Source organism: Gymnogyps californianus, chromosome 6 (genome assembly GCF_018139145.2).
Source record: "Gymnogyps californianus isolate 813 chromosome 6, ASM1813914v2, whole genome shotgun sequence".
NCBI lineage: Eukaryota > Metazoa > Chordata > Aves > Accipitriformes > Cathartidae > Gymnogyps > Gymnogyps californianus.
Genome location: NC_059476.1, coordinates 22873792 through 22892788, shown reverse-complemented (window position 1 = coordinate 22892788; position 18997 = coordinate 22873792). Strand labels below are relative to the sequence as shown.

General features: G+C 41.0%; 1 protein-coding gene across 1 annotated transcript in view; it reads left to right on the top strand.

Annotated features, from left to right (window-relative positions):
- The window catches only part of GBF1 (golgi brefeldin A resistant guanine nucleotide exchange factor 1), a 110702-nt gene that overhangs the window by 73566 nt on the left and 18139 nt on the right, over positions 1 to 18997 (top strand). Inside the window, exons 9-21 of the mRNA XM_050898641.1 lie at positions 4355 to 4490; positions 6791 to 7020; positions 7978 to 8146; positions 8330 to 8541; positions 9213 to 9311; positions 9728 to 9922; positions 10309 to 10495; positions 10938 to 11078; positions 11629 to 11717; positions 14880 to 15082; positions 15538 to 15661; positions 15967 to 16092; positions 16695 to 16777. Of these exons, the coding sequence (XP_050754598.1) occupies positions 4355 to 4490; positions 6791 to 7020; positions 7978 to 8146; positions 8330 to 8541; positions 9213 to 9311; positions 9728 to 9922; positions 10309 to 10495; positions 10938 to 11078; positions 11629 to 11717; positions 14880 to 15082; positions 15538 to 15661; positions 15967 to 16092; positions 16695 to 16777 (1994 nt within the window). The remainder of the gene's footprint in view (positions 1 to 4354; positions 4491 to 6790; positions 7021 to 7977; positions 8147 to 8329; positions 8542 to 9212; positions 9312 to 9727; positions 9923 to 10308; positions 10496 to 10937; positions 11079 to 11628; positions 11718 to 14879; positions 15083 to 15537; positions 15662 to 15966; positions 16093 to 16694; positions 16778 to 18997) is intronic.

Below are 18997 nucleotides of genomic sequence, written 5' to 3'. Positions count from 1 at the left end.
TACTAATCACTGGCCCCTGCCCTTTTCTCTTGAGGCTTACAGTATCTTATGGAAAAACAAACGAGTGCAGGTAAGGTGACTTGTAGAAAAATGAGATCTCACGAACCCTTTAAAAAGAATCTTGTAGTATTAAATTTTTCTTCACCTTCCTAGACCTTAGGTGGAGTTTTATTGTTAAAACCTCATCTATCGAAGGAAGCATTTGGAGTCTTGTAATTTTTTTTTTTCCTTCTACAGTGTTGTGTACACGTTTCTTTATGCAAAGGTAACTCAGATAAATGTAATGGAGTCTGTTCTGAGTTCCAAGATGAATGAACAGTAGCTCTGAGCTCCCTCTCTACTCTGATTTCTAAAGAATGGTTTTTAAATACTAACTTCAGGTGTTTTTACTGTGGAATTACAAGCTTAATCTAATCTGAAGGACATTGATAATTGGAAAACTAATGCAACTATAATATCACTGAGCATTGGAGAGTGAAGGAGAGTTTTAGATGATGTTTAAAATTCAGGATATTTTAATGATCTATTAAATGCCATTTACCTGCAGCATTTAGTCAAGAAGGCAACCTTACGTTTAAAATCTCAGTCTGTTAACATGCAACCAAGCTTTCTAGCAAAATCAGGAAATGCCTTGGTATTGAAGGTGAAAACAAGCATTAGAAAGAGTTCCTTTAGTCAAAGACAAACTGTACAAGTTTTTTTTACATTTTTATACTAATATAAAAAGCAACAAGTGGTGGGATTGTTACCTTTTAATTCAGTAAAAAATACAGAATGAAAGATGTTACTTTGCTGTCCTTTGATACATGTATTGTTTTAGAATTCCCAAACTCAAAAGTTTGTTTGTTAAAACTACATACAGCGCCTTGACACTGGTGAAACATTTCTATTAAGCATTTCTGTTTGCTTCTGCATTTTTTTTTTTAAGCTATGCAATTGTCATTGTAGTTTGCTATCTCTTATTTATAGGAGATAGCAAAAGAAAAGAAAAGGGGGGGGGGGGAATTATATGGGAGGTAGTCCTAGGTAATCCTAGTAGGTAATTCTAATAAAAGGATACTTGTTTGTGTAGAATGTGGGATACTGGATGGTATGCAGTGGAAAAGACCTACTGGGTAATCTTACCTGTCTGTTAAATTGTCAAACACCCCCACCCTCCCCCCACCCCAACAAAAAACCCAAATAAACTTAGATGCTTGTCTGAATACTTTATACTTTGTTTAAATGTTTGGGATTCTTTAAAAATCAACTGCGTGGTTTTGCTTGCCTGACTAAATGGTTTCCCATCCATGTGAAGCTGTTGTGACTCAGTCTCTGAAAGATGGCACAGGTTTATCAAAACGATGACAGATAGACATATGTCTTACGAACCTCAAGAGGAGGAATCTTGGAGTTAATACAAAGTACAGGACAATCACTAAAAATGGATATTGTGTCTGAGGAAAAGTGCTTTTTTTGAAAGGGCTAGTGTTGAACTGAGATGGCATTTGGTGTTGTGTGAAAGGGGAGATCAGAAATAGTGATTAAATTGTCAGCTTGAAACTTCTGATAGGATGGTTCAAAAGTTACCTGTTTCTCAGGAGCATGACTGAGGGTAAAAGGAGTGGGACCAACATGGTGAGCTCATTGCAATATCTTGGTTCTATTTTGCTGATTCAATTCTGCGCCCCGCCGCACCCCGCCTCCCCCATTTTTTTTAGTGAGTAACTTTTTACCTGGGAAGTCATGGCAACAGGATATAGTAGCTACAAGCAAAGTCTGTTATTTTGAAATTATGTGAAACAGACTTTCTTGGGTTTAACACATAACGCTTCCAGGTTTCCTTCCTACTTGAAGTAGTTTGTCACAATGAACCTGTATTGGGTTTGCGTGGCAAGGTTTGGAGGGTGAGTGATAGAGCGGCTTTGGTGGGCACCTTGCATCCAGCTAGGGTCAACCCACCACAGAACCATAAGTCTTCAGATTTTATTTTTTAAGTTACTGAAAAGGGAGAAAAAATAAATATGGCTATTTCTAGAATAGTTGGTAGGTAAAGTAAAACTACCTGGTCTAATTAGCAGCTTAAACCTTTAGTGAGTAAAACTATTGGTAATATTTAAGGCTCAGAGAGATATTTAAAAGGAAAGGGAAACTAACAGAGGTGAAACATTAGGAATTGGCAGGAATGAAAGGTAACACATTTTATATAGCCCTATGAAGTAGTGAATAGGAAAGATGGGAGAGCTAACAATTTTTACGTGAAAGGATTGTGATCCATAAGCATTTTAAAACATTTTGAAATTACAAAATTTTATTTTTAGCTGCGTGCTTGTCACATAAGTGTTTGTCAGAAGCTGTGATTTAGGAGGAGATTCTTGCTGCAAAATTTGGAAGAAGTAACAAGGAGCAAATTAATTCTGAATCTGTTGTTAATTAACAAGCTCAAGGAAACTGTAGCATAGCTAAAACTCGGGGATTAGTTGTCAAATAAATAGAATTTGTGGTGCAAAGAAAAGTTACACAAATGGTTTACTGCACTGGGACATAACATTTTCACAAGCTTTGTTTAAATGAGAAAAATTGCAGGCCATGTACAGCGAGTTAGAATTCTAGCTGGAAAAGGGAAAGAGATGGAAAAACAGTAGCAAAACCTAGAAGGTTTATTGGCATTTAAGAGGAGTAGTAGCTGGAATGAGGCAAGTTGCAGAAAAAGGAAGAGACTGAAGAATATAGCTGTCTTCTAGATAATTTAAATCTGATGCTAGGGATATAAGAAATAAGGAATATTATAGCCTAACATACAGCTTAACTGTGATAAATTTACAAAGAAGAATACCAAGTAGGGACTGGTACTGAGACTTGCTGAATGGTTTCCACTACATGCAAGGTACCTGTTCAGTGGTTAAATTTTCACCCCAAATTGAGGTCTGACAGCATCAGAAAAGCTGACTGCAGCTACCAAACCCAAGAATAAGTGCAATCCTGCACTTAGAGGAACTTACTTTAGAAGGAAGCTGTTTTCAGGCCTGCCGTTGCCATTGTCCATGTGACTAAATATCATATTGTTTTTAGGAAGTTCTGGAGCATCTGTGCATGCCTGCAATAACAGCACACTACAGCAAGTGCCACACAGTCTGTGTTGCTCCTGCTGTGGTTCTTGTTTGCCCGATCAAAGATCTGTGTAAGAACTAGAAGTAGGATCCTGGTCAAGAAGGATGTCTGTCGTGGTTTAACCCCAGTCAGCAACTAAGCACCACGCAGCCGTTTCCCCCTCCCCCCTCCCAGTGGGGTGAGGAGGAGGAAAGGAAGGGGAAAAAAAAAAAGTAAAACTCATGGGTTGAGATAAGAACACCCTGTTTATACACTGGGCATGACGTTCCATGGTATGGAATACCCCTTTGGCTAGTTCAGGTCAGCTGCCCCGGCTCTGCTCCCTCCCAGCCTCTTGCACACCTGCTTGCTGGCAGAGCATGGGAAACTGAAAAATCCTTGACTTAGGATAAGCACTACTTAGCAACAACTAAAACATCAGAGTGTTATCAACATTATTCTCACACTAAATCCAAAACCCAGCACTGTACCAGCTACTAAGAAGAGAGTTAACTCTGTCCCAGCCAAAACCAGGACAATGTCAAAGGTTAGGTTAGATTTAGATCTGAAGAGGAGTAATGACAGAAGGCAGATGAAAGCAGAATATGCTTTGTTTCTAAACCACTAGGGTGGTATTTGCAATGTGTCGTGCACCAGGAGTGAGTGAAGTGTTAGAGAAACACTTGTTAATGGTGAAAGATATCTGGAGGAAAGTGAACATGGCATTGCTACGAAGATGAAGAGTGAATTGAGGCAAGAAATAAGTGACAGAGCTGCAGACTGCAGCATGGGACTGGGTGCTCAGGCTTCATTCTCAACCTTCATGTATAGATGGTAAAATTTTAATTGAACGTCAAACCTGACTAGTACGTGCTTATATGCTTTAATTGATGCCCTTTAGAAGTCTGGAAACATTGGCAAAAGCAAAGAGATTTGAGATGTGCCTGTAGGTCTAAGAGAATTCTTTATCCTAATGCAAAGCTAGGAGGTATTGATAGGGAAGAGGGAGTGCTGTGATAATTAAACTGTTAAGTACATATTATAGCAGAGTAGCTGCAGTAAATTTTCCCTTGATTCAGGCATGGAGTGTTGGCTAATATGTGGGTAGTGGGGAGTCAGGGGCTGATTTGCATGATTTTGAGGTGCTGATTAATTTGTGTGATATATTTAAGCGCTGTTGCCTGACTTTGATGATTTTGAGACAGCCTTTGTGGGTTGGCTTGTGTAATCCATTGTGCTACGTGGTTTTGCTGTATTGATAGTCTTAATGATTATTGGTTTTCAGTTGAAAATGAGAGCTGGAGGAATGAGCGAATCATCAAAATGGAAAAAGCAGAAGAGATCACCAAGGCCTCCTCGCCATGTAACTAAGGTCTCTCCTGGGACAGAACAACCAGCAGCCAATGCTAGTAACAGCACAGGTAAGTTGAAATCTGTTTCCAGAGACCAGACAGCATCCATTCTAGAGCTTTTTTGGAATCTGTCTTTATTTCATTTCTCTTAACATGTTGTTTTGCATTAGATTTTTTTATATTAGTTCTCAGTGACTACAGCAATAAAACATATCATAGCTTTTCAGGTCCAGGAGAAAGAGCTTGAAGGAGACGGAATACATATTGATGGAGGAAAGCATGGTCCTATGGCTAACTTGACAACATTTCTCTGCTTTCAGCGTGCCTTACAGGGGTAGTTTGTACAAAAGGGAACAGGGACCTGGAGAGGTGGCCGAGGTTATGGGCAGCCATGTGGTGCAGAGGAGTTGGAGGGTGCAGCAGGTACATGGAAGAGACTGAGAACAAGAACACTGGCAAGAGGAGAGCTAAGGGGAATGGAGCTGGGGAGAAGGTTTCCTGCAACAGGAGATTGCTGACTTAAGTGACATATTCTTTCCTGTGTTCCTGAAAGGCATACCAAACGGTGTGGGTGTGGTGGTAATGAGGGAAGAGCAAAGTGTGACTGGGGCAAATATACAGGTAGAACTGAAGGATGTGCAGAAACCTAGGTATCAAGGATGGGTGAATGAACAGGTCTGTCACTACAGATGTAAAGACTGAAAGTGTGCACCCACAGTCCATGAAATTTGAATAAAAGGCTACACTCATTAAGGGACAGGGAAATATGGGGTGCGCTTATGACTGTTATGGGAAGAATAGAGGCCTTGATATGGTAAGAAGGCATGAAGAGTTATGTAGGGGAAAAAAGCAGAGGGAACAGCAAAAGTACCTGAAAGGGGATTGTGCACAGGAAACTAATGGTTATACGCATGAATCCTTTTTCACATGCGTTGATTCAGCCTGCAGAAGCGATACAGTATGTGACAAGTGCTGCGAGCTCGAGAATATGTTGGGGGGCTTCCATATCCTATTATTGTGTAGGAGTAGACTAAATAGTTACAACTGTTTTTAACCTCTCCTCTGGATAAATGAGTCCCTCTGGCTGCAAAGTACTCTGTCTCTTGTGCACTCTACATTTTGATGGCTCAGACATAAACATTAACAGTGAAAGGAAGCAGACAGGAAAATACAAAAACAATAGTTGTGTAAAATACCTAGTTCTGACACTTACTCTGTCACAGGAAGCTATTCAGCGTAGTATGAACGATCCCAAGCGTGTTTCTACACAACAGCATGATTGGTGAAAACTAAGGAAATAATGAATGTGATCAAATTGCATATAACTCTGGATATCCATCCAGATGAGAACTTATCTCTACATAAATCATCATTATATTTAAGTTTTCAAATAGGTATTAAATTCTGTTAAACAGCATTATAACTCCTGTAACATTTTAGAGAGAAAGTTAAATTGTGTTACAAAGCGTGTCGTTAACTCTGACCTTGGTAGTGTTAGGTAACGTATAATGGTGCTTTTTAGGCCAGAATCCTGGCTTAGGTGAAGAAGAAAAGATTGCAAAATTGTTCAGGTATTCAGTTACATTTCTTAAAAATCAAGTAATGTCCTACTACTTATTTAAGACATTTCCAAAAATCAAGTCAGTAATAAAACACCACTGTGCAAGACCATACACATTTCACATGTAAGTTCATAACATAACTCTGGTTTGTGCCTTTATTACTGTGCCCTGCACTATATCTTCTCTTTTTCAAATATTTGTTTCACATTTTTTAAGTTCTCCTCAGAACCATGAGAGCTGCAAATATGTGGGTTTCTTCTAAAGGAAGACTTAGATTCTTGGAGCATTGTCTCATATTTAGAAATAGTAAAAATCCTTCACTGCTCTGTTTCAGACCGATTTGAATTCTATTGCAATTCCATTTGTTTAGGGAGAATTAAAGAAATAGGTCTTGCTTTCTCATCAAGTTAAAATTCTCACTTTGAAGGAATGACTAATTCTTGATGCAAGTCTTTAAAGTGGTTGTGCCATTGTATCAAAGAGTAAAGTACACCTTTCAGACTATTTTCAGATTCCTTAATTATAGAAACCATCTGCACCCTTTATCTAACTGTGTGAATTACCTTATTTGCTGAGTTTGTTAGATTTGTAGAACTGCTAGTATCTCACCTGTTCATCTAGTTAATTCATTAACACCTAGCAAGACAGCTTAGTTTATCTATGTTCTCTACATTAATGCGTAACTATCTGAGATCATTTGTAGTGTGAAGTAGTGATCAAAGTAATTCTTTGTTGCTGTATTCAATGTATGAATTTTTGGTTGAGGGACAGAATAATACTGATCTCTTTGCTTCTGTTTCTCATCAGCAAGTGGAGTTACTTTCATAGATGCTCCTTCTCCCAGCTCCTCTGGGAGCTCAGAAAACGTTTCATCTGTGGTCAGCCCTGCTACAGACAGTGGTTTGGAGTTGTCCTCACAGACTACCTCCAAGGAAGCCTTGACAGACTTGGACCAAGTCACTTCTTTGGGACTTAATGCAGGAATGCCTTCCAATGAGTCCAAAGTCACTGAAAATCAAAATCAGCCCGAACTCCAGGTACGTGGATATAACTTACAAAGAAAAGTTCCAACTCCCAGCATAATCAGTTGTGGGTTTAGCACACTTACTCTCTTTCTGTCTCTCTTTTTGGTCATAGGATATATATTTTATTTCAAGGCTTAGTGTCAGAATAAAACATTCTTCACTGTAAGTGATTTGTAAATTCACAAACATTCATTCTTTGCTTTCTCTTGAGACCATCCCCATTGGCTCAGAAATTATAACTGTGCAGCCCAACAGTGCACCTATGTAGCTAGTTGTACTCCTGCCAATACCATTAACCTTAATTAAAGGAGAAGCTGTTAGAGGGAAACACAGAGGAAATCTGCAGAACTCATTTTATTATCTTTAGTGAACAATTTTACTTGAGTTTGTAGAAATTCAGCTGTTAGTGTTTGTACATGTGCATTGCTGTTGCTGTGAAATACAACAAACCTGAACCAAGGCCTTTGTCAGGAAGTTTTCCTCTGTGTTGTGTCCACTTGCCCTGCAACAGTAATACTGTTGAGAGGATGGATTAGAGCTGCAGGGAACCTTTCAGAGCTGCAGATATTTTGAATGGTAAAAATGCTAAGAAGGCATAGATAGAAATAGTGTGCTGAAATTATGTAGCATTTAAAATAAAAAAAATGAGCCAAATCCTAAACTCAGGGGCAGTAAGAACTGATAGGTTATAGGAATATCTTCAAAGTAGAGTCCTTAGTCTCGCAACCTAGGCTTATGTAAAATAGATAAGAACTAGATGGAAGTGAAAGAGCAGAGGGCTGCAGATTATCTAGAGGCGCTTTTTTTTCCTCTGAAATTTTGTTTTCGTGCTCCTCTTCCATTAGTGACCTGTATAGTTTTAATAGTTCTGAATGAACTGTGAACAAATAAGCCTTTCTTTTAGCTTGTCTAGTGCTTGTTAACTCTCATTTTGCTTCTTTCATTCTCAAATGACTGATATCAATGAAGAATGAAAGTCTGAGGGAGGAGAAGATCCAGTCAGCTTCTGTCGAGTCTATCCCTGAGGTCCTAGAGGAGTGCACATCTGTAGCAGAACATTCTGACTCTGCCTCAGTTCATGACATGGACTATGTAAATCCCCGAGGAGTACGTTTTACTCAGTCTTCCCAAAAAGAAGGTGAGAGGTGGGCAATGTTGCTAAGTCCTTTCTCCTTTCTACTGTTCTGTTTCACTTTCTGCTAAGAGGGTGATAAGCTCCTGTTCCTCAGCGGGTCTGTAACAATTTCATTTGTAACGCTTGTTAGGCACCTGGAAAAAGCAAAAGCAAAATTAAAAGTGCTAATCTCTCTTTTTCCTTTAGGAGCAGCACTGGTCCCATATGGGCTACCATGTATTAGAGAACTGTTCCGCTTTCTTATCTCACTCACCAACCCTCATGACCGCCACAACTCTGAGGTGATGATCCACATGGGGCTGCAGCTGCTAACTGTTGCCCTGGAGTCAGCACCCATTGCAAAGTGCCAGTCCCTCTTGGGACTTGTGAAGGAGGAGTTGTGCCGGCACCTATTTCAAGTGAGTCTGGCTTATGCTAGCATGGCATATGGCACTGGGGAGTCAGATTTTAATTTGCATCAAAGAGTCTATTGGAATTTAGTATTCTGAGGTTTGGCAGGTCTCAGTCTTCAAATAAGCTCTCTGCTGTGTTGCAATGAGAGCTCTGAATTGCACCAGTGAAACAGTGCTGTTGCAAAGCCAGAGAGGTTGTCATGTGCTATTTTCTTCAGACCAGGGCCAAGAAGGATGACGGTGATTTGAATGAACTGTTACTGTGGGATAACACTGTGTTTTGATACAATTGGTTCTGAGGTAATTATGAATGCAAGTTACCACCTTAGCAGTAGGCAGAACCTTTGGAGTACCAAGTTATTAATTGCACAAGGGCCATCTCAGAGGCAGGTCTTCTCCCAAGTTCCTTCTCCACTAAGAGGATCTGTGGACTTGGCAAAAGAACAAAGTTGTAGTAGGAAAAGTGTTACCACAGGCAGACGGGAATTAAGTATATTCATCCTCACTAGCAAAAAGTGAGACCAGGAGGTTGAATAAAGGATTGTTTTTTGAAATACCATTGCTATGGGAGGCAATGATGCAGGTGATGCCTGCAGTGCCACAGTACTGCTACTTATAGCACATAATGACTAGCCTTTGTAATTCTTAAAGTTTTTGTTTGTTTGTTTCTTGTTCAGCTACTGAGTGTTGAACGGCTCAATCTGTATGCAACCTCCCTCAGGGTGTGCTTTCTTCTCTTTGAGAGCATGAGAGAGCATCTGAAATTCCAGCTGGAGGTGAGTTTTTTGAGTATCACTGGGTGCCTAGTAATAGTTTATTGGACTTCAGTTAAATGCATATAGCTAGGCAGTAAGATACAGTCTAAATATCAATTCACCTTTGTATAAATGACTCAGTGGGTTATGGGTAGGCTGGGTAGGCCTTTTCTTCTTGGGTAATAAAATGTCTTTGAGACTGGTGTACTGCACTGCCTGCCTTCATACTGTTTTTTTTAGAATGGTAAATCCAGGTGCACTGAATGGTAAAACTCTTTGAAACCTTTTTACAACCTCCTTCAGAATGAGCCATCATTAAAGATTGAGTGCCCTGTGGGAAGATGAAGCTTAAATCTATTTCTGTAGTCCTCAAAGCTATTCACTGTCCTGCTTTCTTTTTTCTTTCCTTAAACTGAGCTGCCCTGTGTTTCTGCCAGATGTATGTCAAGAAGCTGATGGAAATAATCACTGTGGAAAACCCAAAGATGCCCTATGAAATGAAGGAGATGGCTTTGGAAGCCATTGTTCAGCTGTGGAGGATTCCCAGTTTCGTGACTGAGCTGTACATTAACTACGACTGTGACTACTACTGCGCCAACCTCTTCGAGGAGCTCACCAAGCTGCTCTCCAAGGTGCTGAGCCACGGGCCGGGGGCTGCCAGCCTCAGCGGGCGGGAGGGCGCAGCAGGGGGCCGAAGGGGAAGCCGGTGACTCGGAACAAGGGTTAGCGCAGATGCAGAACTTAAGAATGGGAGTGATCGAAAGATTCGGGGTGAGTAGTATGTAGAGGCGAAGGCGATCATTTAACATTTGGAAGCAGAAGAGAAAAGAATGGCTATGATGCTTTAATAATGTCAGAGCAGATAAACCATTACATATATGCTAGAAAGCTTTGTGTGGAAAGTTTAGGGTGTTCTGTTGTATGCTTTAGGCTCCCCTGAGCTGTGGGGGAAACTTCCTTCCCCCATTATGGTGAGAGAGGCATGAAAGTTGACTAATACCTGTATTTTGTTTCCCAGAATGCCTTCCCAGTTTCTGGACAGCTATATACTGTCCATCTGCTGTCTCTGGAAGCATTGCTGACAGTGATAGATAGCACTGAGGCACATTGCCAGGCCAAAGTGCTGAGTAACATGCATCAACAAGAGAAGGAAGTTGTCAAATCCAGCCCAGAAACCATGAACAGCACCAAAGAAACAAGCAATAGTAAGACCTCTTTCTTTGATATTTTGATATTAAGCTTAGTCGTGTGCTAAACTTGCAGATCTCATTTTGGTAGCTGACATAGTAAGCTCCATATATTTAAATATGTTTTCGGTCTTCCTGTTGTGTGTTTTTGTAACTACACACTGATGTTAATAACCTTGCTATTTGTAAAATTTACAGATATTAAAATGTGCCCCTCGTGAAGCTTTGTATAAAGGCCATGTCAAGACTGGCAGTCACAACAGAAGGAGGGTATGCCATGGAATTCATATAGACAAAATACTGAGGATACTGAGGAATCACAGTTACTGGGGGGAACTCCTTTGAATAAGCACATGTTCAGTTTAGAGTGATCAGTTCATTATTTCTCTTTTGCTAGCTTTTTCCTTGGCTTATGGGTTTGTTTATGTGTGGGTTGTTTGTTTGTTTTTAACTTCTACAGATAATGAGAGAGTACTGAGCGAAGGAAAATCTTCCAGTGCCGTATCAGAGCCAGCTGGGGCATGTCCTCCCACCAGTGGGTGCCTTATGGCTGACCAGATGAAGGAGGGCTGCATGGAATTGGAAGGAGGAAGTGAGGCAGGTAATAGTCTCCACAGTACCCTGATACTCTGAGTGTGTATATGCTGAGAATGGTCCTGACATTTGCTGACTGGTCCTGCTATACTATAGACCACTGTAGCTATTGTATGTTCAAAATTAGAAGGAGGTATGTGGTGAATATTTGTTTATTATGTGTGCTATATATGCCTAATAACTGTTGCATTTCTTCTGGGAGGGGGTTAGATCTGGTGCGTCACTTCGGGGCAAAAGTCTGTGAAATTCATACCAGTGCTTAGTATTTTTAAGGTAGTCAGGGGCTGTCCAGGGGATCAGTAATGTAGTCAAAATAGCCAGAAAATTAAATCTTGTGGATGCGTGAAATTGTCCAGGACAAGAAGCTACTATGCAATTATGCTGAAGAAAATGTGGGTGGGAGGAATATAGTAACTGAATAGTAGGAGTGTGACTGCCATTTGCAGGGCTGCACATTGCAGCAAGACTCCATGACTGAAAGTTATGATGGGACACTATAGTGGGCTGAGTGCTACTCTGGGGATAGATTTGACTGTAATGATGCTTTGTCATTCTAGCTGAGAAGAGTATCCCCAGGAAGCCTACTCGATTTTCTTGTATCCTTCCAAGCCCTCAGGAACTTATGCAGATTAAGAACAAAAAGAAGGTATGATTTGGAATATACTACAAATGGATCTTTGAGCGTTCTCCTTGTTTCCCATCCCATGTGGGCTTTGCATGACTGGTCATATCTCAGAAATTTTGAGTTCTCATCTCTGCTGATAAGAATTAAATAGTCACTGAAAATCCTGCTACACTGCAGAGACAGCAATGATTATTATATGTTCTGGTTTAGTTGTGCTAAAACTTGCAAGAGGTGTTGGGGAAATTTTGTGGCACAATTTGTAAGCTAGGTCCATCTGATTTCTGGGTGGGAAAGTTGCTGGATCTAGTTTGCATTATATGGAGATAATCAGATACTTTCATCAAAAAGGGGAGGTTCCCTACTCTTATCAAAGCTGTAAATGGGGAGCGTACCAAGAAGCCCGTAGTAGAAGTTAACAGTCTAGCCTGCTATTCTGATTTGTTTATTCCCATGTTTGCTTTATCATAAGGATGACTGAAAAGATTGTCTCGATTGTGGCAAAGCCATTCTTTGTGTAGATGTCTGTTTCTTTGAACATCATTAATCCAAGTTATAGTCTAAACTTTGTACAGCTTTTCCATTCCCTGAGTGGTTCCAGTCTAGGTCTAGTGTTGATAAAGGCGCTCCATGCTGATGGCTTTGTATTTATCTGCTGTCTTGTGTCAAACATCAAGTACTGGCCTGCTTGTTCACTTCCAGAGACAGCAGATGAATATGATATCTGAAGTCCCTATGGGTTACATGGGACTGTTTTTTTTGGTTGGTTGGTTGGGTTTTTTTTTTTTATTCTCAGATGCTGTTTGTCCAGATTTTGTTCTCTTTGCACAACATATACATGAGGTAGTTAGGTTATTTAGGAAGTGAGAGACTATTAAATTTCAATACGAAAATGACATATATTCTGGATGAAACATGAGTGGCCATAGTAGTTGTGGAGTAAGGACCAGATGATACAGTGCAAAAAGAAATTAATGTCTTTGAACGATTCATTGGTGGTAAAGAGAAAGGTTTTTGATTTGACCTGACTAAAAGGCTTCTGACCTCTCTCCAGCATAGGTGTTTTTATTTTAAATTATTGTAAGAGAGTGGTGGTCATATTTGTTTAAACTTACTTAAACAAAAATACTGAAGAAAGTATGACAGATCTCTCTGTACTGCAATATTACTCTGTGCTTTGTGATCCGCTCTGGCAGTCTCTGGATCAGAATGTAATTTAAGGCATTCATTTCTCTCTAGGAAGTCTGCTGCAGTACTTAGGAACTTGGTTCTTCACCTACAACACAAATGCTAACTGGCTTCCCGAGCCACAAGGACAGTGGAGGGGAAATTATTGTCAGCACAGTCTTCAAAGGAACCACCAAGTTTTGGCATTAGCTAATTTCTAAGAAATTAATATTGATTTAGTTAGTGTTTAATTTGTAACCCTTTGCTTTGCATTAAATCTAGCCTTAATGGCAGCTTTGCTGATGGTCTTTGTGTGAAAGTCCATTGTTGAGAAGGGAGCTCACATAGTGCTTCCACTGTTCTAACTGAAAATCTCTGATAAAACTCCAGCTTTACTGTGCTGGAAAACAAGGTTAGAAGAAATCAAGAGCATTGCCAGTGGCTGAGAGTTCCTTAAAGAAAGTTCCAGGTGGTCCTAGAAAAAGGGCAGTGCCTTACACTACAGCAGAAGGCAGAAAGATGTTCATAAATCTCTGTTAGTTTGTCCAGGGAAAATCCTTTCCTGACCCTAAATCTGCTAATGGTTTCATCCTGAGCATGTAAACAGAGCACACAAAACATTCAGCTTAAGTAATGTTGATGCTGACATGGCACCAGCATGTTCTGCTTCCTTTAACCTCTGAAGTACTAAACATTACCACAGCTGGAAGGAAGAAAAAAGCTAAATAAAAGTGGAAAACAAATTATGCATCAAATGGAAAGTTTTCTTTGATGTTTCCAAAGGCAATCACCAGAAGCTCAGAAGCATAGGGCTGACATGATTATAAATGCAGTGCAAACTGCCAGCAGTCTGGTCTCCTTTTCAGATGGTCTTGAGAAGTATAACTAGTCCATAGAATACCCTAGGGCTTGGGTTACAGGATTTACAGCTGAACAGAAATGCTGCTAGCATCATACCGTCCCTTCAGGCCTGTTATACCGGGACAGCACTTGGTTATTATTTTGTTATGCCCTCACTGGGTCCTTGTGTGCCCCATGCTGTTTCAGGGTCTGTGTTTCACTGCAGTTTGAGGTTGTTCACACAGGCAGGGGAAGCAGAGAACAGACGGCTGGCGGCTTCTGAGGTACTGAGAAACCCAGGGGAGCTAGTAGTCATGATGGTCACGAATTTAGTTCACTAGGTCATCGCTAGCAGTTTGATCGTGATAGGAGCTAACAGGGAACTGACATTTATTCTGGTGCCTTAGTAAAGTTCATACAGTTGTTTGTGCTTTTGGTTTTTCTGAACACCACCAAGAACATTCAGTTAACCCTTTCTTAGTCAGGTGTTTTATTACACTGTGACTGTGGTACAGTCTAGTTTCCTAAAATAAGAATCAAGCAGGGCAGAGTTTGACTTCCCTTCAAAACCAAAAATGCACCTGCTCTTCCCAGCCTACAGATAGCCTTGTCATGCTGGAATACCAGATGTTCCTGGGGCCATGTCTCACTAGCAGAATGTTTTCTGGTTCTTAGTTTAAGCTTTTGCAGCACTTCTTCCTTGCACCTGCTGAATAAGTGTCAAGGATTCTTGCTGCATGTCTCTTGGCAGTGAGGTAGAGCATGAGAGCCTAGAGCCAAAGGGGACAGAAGAGGGCATGGAGCAGTGCTGCTGTTGTAACTGGGTAGAGTTGATCTTGCCACATGTCTGGGGTTCATCAGAGACCTTCCTCTGGTCTGTTTACATACTAGAGCAGGTGAGGCATTTGGGGTAGCAGAGCTAATTGCTCAGTGAAATGTCAAAGCTTTTCGAAGACAGCAGCTCATGCTTGCTCTGTCCAGTATTACTTGATAGTGAATCCTTGTGATGAATGCAGGTTTTCTGGCCGTGGTTAGCCTTCCTGCTGGATTACACAGTACAATAAACTTGATCATGCTGAGGTTGATCTATTTTCTACTTTGCTTTTGGTTCAAATGCCAAGAACAATCTAAAGTAAGAAACGCACTTCAAGCTTGTAATTATCAGATTGTCTCCTTCAGCTCCTGATAACTGGCACAGAGCAGTTCAACCAAAAGCCAAAGAAAGGGATACAGTTTCTGCAGGAGAAGAACCTTCTTGCCACCCCCATCGACAACAATGAGGTGGCCAGGTGGCTACGGGAAAATCCTCGCCTGGACAAAAAGATGATTGGGGAATTTGTGAGTGACCGGAAGAACATAGACTTGCTGGAAAGCTTTGTTGGGTGAGTTTCTTCTGTATCTCTCTAATCAGAAAAGGGTGAAAGTTTGAAAGAGTTCAGTGATAAAAAAAGCAGTAGAACAGTAGTTCCTGGAGGCATTGGATTTGTATTGCTTGGTTCTCTGTGTACCACCATGCCTTAATTCTATGCATCTCTTGCATATGGTAACACCTTAGATACATATAATAGTATGATATTTGAGCTCCTTTCACTAGGGCCAGTTTCTGTGAAGACTGGAGAGATGATTACATACATAATCACCTGTAGGACTGTTGACTTTTATTGGTTTTTTTCCTGTTCATGGTACATTTCTTCTCTTCTCACCCTCCCCTCTTTACTGTGTGTTCTCTGTGAAATCTAGTATTCTGATTCTGAAACCAACAAGATTGTTGTCAGTAAGTTTATCCTACCTTTCCCATCCTGTTTCAGTTTCTCATTGCATTTCATTCTTCTTGCAGGACTTTCAGCTTCCAAGGTTTAAGGCTTGATGAAGCTTTACGACTTTATCTAGAGGCCTTCAGATTACCAGGAGAGGCGCCCGTAATCCAGAGACTGTTGGAAGCCTTCACAGAACATTGGAGGGTGTGTACTTGGTGGGCAGAAAGCTCAAAGCTGCCTTCTTTCTTGTGCATCTGCTTGCCATGATGGACGTGTCAGATCAAACTGCCTATATAAGCTTACTGTGCCCTGCAGGTAGCAGCTGTTGTTTTGTAGGAGATGGCAGTGGCACATAGATTTCTGGGGTGCTTTTTGGAAGGTGGAGCCAGAGCCTGGGGTTTTCGTTTGTCCCAGAGATGATTCAGTACCATGGGTAGGAAAATGGCTGTCTTGGGTCACTGATATCGCTGTTCCTGTAGGACTAATTTGTGCATACATTTGCCTTTCAGAAATCAAATGGGTCCCCATTTGCTAATAGTGATGCCTGCTTTGCCCTGGCCTATGCAGTTATCATGCTGAACACTGACCAGCACAACCATAATGTCCGCAAGCAGAACGTCCCAATGACTCTGGAGGTGGGTGTTAACCGGTGTAGGTACCTGTCTTCTCTGGTTTTGATAGCAATGTAGTACCTGTTTTTATCTCAGTGGCATTTTCTTTTTTCCCTGGCATTCATCACTCATGTACACAATAAGCTGGTGGGCAGCACTGAAGTTGAGTACAGTTGGAGTGGGGAGCTGTGGGCAAGGGGCGGTCTGAAGAACTAAGAGCTTAGCAGACAACTTGCCAAGTTTGTCAAGAGGCTTGCGTGTGTGAGAGCAAACTGTATCCTAAGACATAGTAACAATGAGAAGATTGTTGAACCGCTGTGGGCTTCTAGAGCGTGCAAGTCCTGTTGAGTGTCAATGCAGTGGTACAGACCTGTCATTCTGATGTCCAGCCTCAGCTAAGCATGTGTTACGTTGTGTCTCTGCTCTTTCCTTGTGAGCAGAAACAGGGGTTGCTGCACACTACTGCCACGAAGAATAGCATTTAGCCTTTGAACTTTGAGGCTGCATGTTGAAGAACGCAGGAAAATCTCCTTCTGGTCCCATGAAAAACAAGTGGAGTACTGATCCTAGCCAAGCAGTTAAAGCTGGAGATATTAGGAATTAACGTTGGTGTAACTTTTTTTCAGGAGTTTCGGAAGAACCTGAAAGGTGTGAATGGAGGCAAAGACTTTGAACAGGACATATTGGAAGACATGTACCATGCCATCAAGTAAGAATCAACCTGTCATCTCCTTGTATGCAGAGAGCAAACTAGAGTTTTTGGTCTGTGAGACCTCCAGAGAGTACGGAGAGAGACTCACCAATCATGTGCCTGTTTGCCTCAGACCAACTTCTAGCTTCATGTGGGGCTGTAGTAACAAGTCCGTCACAGTGCTTGCGCTGGATTTGTATCTTTGGATTCTTGCCATGGTGTTTTAATCCACAGATCTTAAGCTAAAATTAAAAAATACATTAATTCTATCAACATGCAAAAGAATGGCTGAGCAAGACCAGTGCATGTGAAATGTTGTATCTAAGAAGGCTATGTTTTCCAGACCAGGCCTTTAGACTTCTTTAGAACTTTTTACGTAGTGCTAGAGACAGTATCTCATCCCCAGGACAGCGCTGGTGCCCTGACAAAACATGTCCAGGTCTCAGTTTCATATGTTCTGCTTTTGAGCTCTTCTTATGAGGCTGCTGTCTGCACCAATCTCTTCTGCCACCCCTGAAGCTCTTGGCACACTGACCAGTATTTGAGGAGAATTCCTGGTGGCGGGGGCCCTTTTCTGCACAGACTAGCTCGGGGCAGGGAGCTTTAATAATAGCTCAGAAATCTAGCCTATCAGTAAATTCAGGCCCAGCCAATTTGAAGCTGAGAGGATTACATCTCTGAGGAGACAGGATGTGGCTCTGACTCTCAGCTGGTTTCAATCCGCAGTGGCAGGCAGTGGCTCGGGCTGGAAGCAGGGCAGTGTGATTAGGCTGACGCTCGCTTTTGAGCCTTCTTCAGGAAGGTGGGGATGCTGCCTGTACTGAATGTCTAGAAATTCTTCAAGAGGTAGTTCTAGCTTTCAAATAGAGCTCTAGTTTTGATTGGCCTCTCTCCCCTGAGGGTGTTCTTAATGTTTTGAGTAGTACCCTGAGAATATCCTCATATCTTTCAGTTATCTAGTGCCTCTGTCCCAGTCTGTTCCCCTCTATCCTCCCTTCATCAGATACTTCAGCTTTTTCAGTATGTTCTATGGTTAAAACAATTGGTGTATCATTTCAGTATTGCTGCGTCTCAGATAGATTGCCCCAGTGTCATAGTTGAGACTGAGGAACTGTTTGTTTTCTTTGTATTATTGGGGGGAAAAAAATCGGACTGTAATCTGTACAGAATAGTGCATGATCTCTTCAGGATCTCAGCATTTCAGTTTCGAGCACAATTTCATTTCCTGAGACTTTCCAAGTAAACCCATTCACTTGCTTCTGTTAATATTAATCAAATATGGGTTCTTAGAAAAAATATGCTATTGACTGCAAACATATTTTCCTATATAATCTCAGTAATGATTGCTCTTGTCAAAATATGCAGGCACCTGAAACTGAGAAGAGGTTATTTCTTATGCATAAGTCAAGAGGGTTTTTTATAGTTGTTGTTAGCACATGAAAATTGCTTCTTTGGCAACTGAAGCACGCTATTTTTTGATTGTTGCAGAAAGACCTCTACTTTTCAGATTGGCTGCAATCTACTATTCTTAGTAGACTTGAGGCTCTTGTTCAATAGGTGGTCATTTGCAGAGGGTTCTCTTGTGCAATGTTACTCAAGTCTAGGGAGTACGTATTTAGGCTTGATATATTTTAACCTGGGATTGCAAGTACTACTTGGCATTAATCATAATTGTTTTATTATTGTATAGCTTTAATCCAGTTAGAGTAAGGAGCTGTGGTACCCTGGTTATGAATCACCCATCATACATTTGGTTTCTTGTTTTATCTTTAATTTTGTACTGCTTGGCTTTCTGATATTTGATTTTGGCATAATATGAATATTTGCGTTATTCTTATACAAAGGTACTCATGCCTACTGTTGACTGCAGTGGTATAACAATTTAATTTTTTTTTTTTTTAATCTGGGAGTAATGAGAGATGCAGAGCACTCTGATGGAGTGAGAGTGGGCATGGGGGGTGAAGCTATGCCAGTGTGCTGTCCAAAATTTCCCATCATTTAACTGCAGTATGTGCTGCGTTTTGCACTTGTAGTGTTAGGTAGCTGCTTCTTCAATACTATCCTTACACGGTTGCTGCTGAAAGCCACCAGACTTTATATCCAGGATATCAAAGAGGGGCAGGGGAAGCAGGCAGGCCTAGGAACATAGAATGTTTCAGGAGCTGGCAAAATCACTCCAGAGTAGGTATCGCTGAGCTTTGGGACCATGTAATGAAAGGCACTGTGTAAATGTTAGGT